This window comes from Rhinopithecus bieti, unplaced genomic scaffold, assembly GCF_001698545.2.
Source record: "Rhinopithecus bieti isolate Rb0 unplaced genomic scaffold, ASM169854v2 scaffold_315, whole genome shotgun sequence".
Taxonomy (NCBI): Eukaryota; Metazoa; Chordata; class Mammalia; order Primates; family Cercopithecidae; genus Rhinopithecus; species Rhinopithecus bieti.
The window spans coordinates 3,901,212-3,904,973 of NW_016803481.1; the positions used below are offsets into that span (position 1 = coordinate 3,901,212).

At 51.9% G+C, this 3,762-nt stretch overlaps 1 protein-coding gene across 1 annotated transcript; it reads left to right on the forward strand.

The window, feature by feature from the left end:
* The first annotated feature begins 1,406 nt into the window (after window positions 1-1,406).
* On the forward strand, window positions 1,407-3,540 carry LOC108537246 (endogenous retrovirus group K member 10 Gag polyprotein-like). The gene is made up of 2 exons (XM_017884442.1): window positions 1,407-3,012; window positions 3,503-3,540. The coding sequence occupies exon 1, from the start codon at window positions 1,584-1,586 to the stop codon at window positions 2,946-2,948; it is 1,365 nt and encodes a 454-aa protein (XP_017739931.1). The 5' UTR covers window positions 1,407-1,583; the 3' UTR covers window positions 2,949-3,012; window positions 3,503-3,540.
* Window positions 3,541-3,762: the final 222 nt, after the last annotated feature.

Consider the following 3,762-nt stretch of genomic DNA (forward strand, 5'->3'; position numbering starts at 1 on the left):
AGAAGACAGCCATCTGCAAGCCAAGAAGAAAGGCCTTAGGAGAAACCAACCCTGCCAGAACCTTGATCTTGGACTTCTAGCCTTCATAACCTAAGAAGATACATTTCTGTTGTTTAAGTGACCCAGTCTGTGATATTTCCTTACAGCAGCCCAAGCTAACTAATACAATACAGTACAGTACAGTATTCCCTCTTTATCTGCAGAAGAGGTGTTCCAAGACCCCCAGTGGATGCCTGAAATCACAGACAGTACTAAATGCTATGTATACTATGCACGAATTTCTTTTTCCTTCTTCCCAATCTCATGGATAGAAGATATGTTTTTACCATAGATCTTAGCAACTTCAGCATATAATTTTTTATTTCCTTATTAAGTCAAGAACTTTCACTCTTTCATGGAAAAGAAGCAGTTTTATGGCTTCTCTTTCGCATATCCAAATTGCCTGCATCACTACTCTTGTGCTTTGGAGACATTATTAAGTACAAAGTGTTTGGACGAACGGAGGCAAGATGGCGCACTTCCGGGTTCTTCATCACCAACTTTTCCCACACGTGCGAAAATGCAGCCGGTGCCCAGGAAGGTGCAGACCAACTGGGCATGTGCCAGGTGACATCAATCTGAAGAGACTAAGATTTACCTGGTTGCACCTGTGGAACGCCCCCCGACACGCCTGTGCCCCGCCTATTGCCCTCCCACTCCTAGAAAAGCCGCTCCGGACGGACGCCACACGCGGACTTCCCAGCCCCACTCCTGTCGGGATGTCGGGACTGTATCAGGAACCCCGCCCGAGAGCCCCACCGGGGGACTCTGTCGGCCTTCTTTGCCGGAGGCCGACAGACCTCTCCCTACCCACCTACTTCCCTGAAGCTAGGTGACCAAAATAAATGTGCAGTTTTGCTCCTACCCTTGCCTACTCGCTGGTTCTTTTGTGCCCTCTCTGTTGGTCTTAAAAAAACAAATCAGTTGGTGCCGAACCCGGGAGGAGACCCCTCCTCAGGCCTCTAAGGGTTGAGGAACCTCCTCCTGCTCCCACGCAGCAGACGGACCAGGACCTGAGACCCGCTTCCCTCACTCCCACGGCCTCTCTGGGGTAAGTGCCCTTGTCTCCTCTTTACCTCCCTCGGCCAGAAATCCTGCGCAGGTCCGGGGTCCATTTGGAGCCACCAAGTGGCTCGGGAGACCCGTTCAGGACGGAGACGTCCGCCTGAAGGTAATCTCCACTTAGGCTTCAAGAGCCTCTCGTCTGTCTCTGCTGGTTCCAAAGGACGCTTTGAAGCCAGGCAGGGATCCATTCCCATGTCCATTGGGTCCATTGTGTCGGTAAAGAGGAAACAAATGGGAAACCCCCAGTCCAAATTTCCAAAGAGCACCCCCTTAGGGTGCCTCCTAGCCAATTTAAAAACCTTACAGCTTGAACAAGACCTTAGGAGGAAGCGGTTAATTTTCCTTTCCACTGTGGCGTGATCGACCTCAGCAATTTCTGCCAGCGGCTAGGCAAGTGGTCTGAAATTAATTACGTACAAGGCTTTTGGGCCTTACGCTCTCGTCCCGACCTGTGTAGCCGATGCTCTTTGGCCCAAGTTATGCTAGCCAAGGACGCCGGCTCACAGGAACCCGAAAAAGAGGAGTCCTCATTCCTTTCTGTTCAGCCGGAGGATCTAGGGTTTCCCTCACTTCCGCCCTATACTTCTCCTCCCTCCGCTTGGACTCCTCCTTCCTTTTCCTTACCTACTAGTAATCCACTCAGTCCCGTGCTTCCTTCGGGGCCCCCAACTGGCTGTCTTGAGTCTCCTGTCTCTGCACACACCCGCTCTAAGTGCCCTGCTGATGCCTCCACTCCTGCCCCACACCCTCCTACAGTGTTAGCGCCTTTGCGAGAGGTGGCTGGGGCGGAGGGGGTAGTCAGAGTACATGTCCCTTTTTCATTGGCCGATCTTTCCAAAATTGAGAAGCGTTTAGGGGATTTCTCAGCTAATCCCACCATCTACATAAAGGAATTTAGATACCTTTGTCAGGCCTATGACTTAACTTGGCATGACCTCCAGGTTATCCTAACCTCCACCCTAAACCCTGAGGAGCAAGAGCGCATCCTAGCGGCCGCCAGGCAGCACGCCAACCAACTACATTTAACTGACGCCACCATCCCACTAGGGGAGCAAGCAGTCCCCTCGGCAGACCCGGACTGGAACTATCAAGCAAACCAGCCTGGGCGCCGTAGGCGAGACATAATGGTTCAGTGTTTGTTGGCTGGTATGCAAACAGCCTCAAACAAAACTGTAAATTTTAACAAATTAAAAGAAATTATTCAAAATCCAGAAGAAAATCCAGCCGCATTCTTAAATAGGCTGACTGAGGTTCTAACCCAATATACCCGGTTAGATCCGGCCTCCCCCACAGGGGCCACCATTTTGGCGTCTTATTTCATTTCTCAATCAGCTCCTGACATTCGTAAAAAACTTCAAAAGGTAGAGGATGGTCCTCAGGCACCAATACAAGACCTGGTTAAATTAGCCTTTAAGGTCTATAACTCCAGAGAGGAGACGGCTGAGGCAGTGCGACAGGCACGCCTCAAACAGAAGGCCCAGCTCCTAGCAGCGGCTTTACGGCCCAGTTGTAACCCCAGACCAGAGAGCACATACTCCGCAGACTCCAAGGCTACAAAAGGAGCCTGCTATAAGTGCGGCAAGGCAGGACACTATGCCAACAGGTGTCCGCAAGGTCCCCGAGCCCCAACGCAGCCTTGCTATAAGTGCAAGGCATCAGGACATTGGGCCAGTGAATGTCCTAACCCTCGTCCACCAGCAACCCCCTGCCCTGCTTGCCAGCAGGGAGGACACTGGAAGTCTGATTGCCCCACCCTGAGAACAGGTGCTGCGTCTCCACGTGACCCCCTTTCCCAGGATCCTGGGAGCTCCTTCCAGCTCCTACATCTGGACGATGACAACTGAAGGTGCCGAGACTCGGGGACCCCCATCACCCTCGCCGAGCCGCGGGTAACTCTCCTGGTAGCGGGTAAGACAATTTTTTAATCAACAGCGAGGCTACCTATTCTGTTTTGCCGTCCTTCTCTGGACCTAGCCTTCCATCCAATATCTCTGTAGTAGGAGTAAGTGGAAAGCCATCCACTCCACAAAAACTCCACTCCTTAATTGCTGCCTGGCCAACAACTACTTTGCGCACTCGTTCCTCATTCCCAGCTAAAAAGGGCCCCTACCAAAAGCAATCAGTGGAAATCAGTTTGGCTTTCCCCCACTTGCCTCAAACTTACTAAATTTTCTTAACTATCTCATACTCCCCAGCCTTGCCAGGACCTTCCTTCTGGGTTTTGCCCATATTCCAACAAATGCTTCCATTCCTCATTCCTATACTAATACTGTGCCTTATTTTATTCTTCATCTGTACGTCCAAATACCAACCATAGGCCCGACCTTAACAATGCCCCTTAACAGCAGGAAGTAGCTACACAGACCACGGCGCCCCTTATCACTATTATCAATAAAAGGTTGGACTGTTTGGACGAACGGAGGCAAGATGGCGCACTTCCGGGTTCTTCATCACCAACTTTTCCCGCGCGCGCGAAAATGCAGCCGGCGCCCGGGAAGGTGCAGACCAACTGGGCATGCGCCAGGTGACGTCAATCCGAAGAGACTAAGATTTACCTGGTCGCACCTGCGGAACGCCCCCCCGACACGCCCGTGCCCCGCCTATTGCCCTCCCACTCCTAGAAAAGCCGCTCCGGACGGATGCCACGCGCGGACTTCC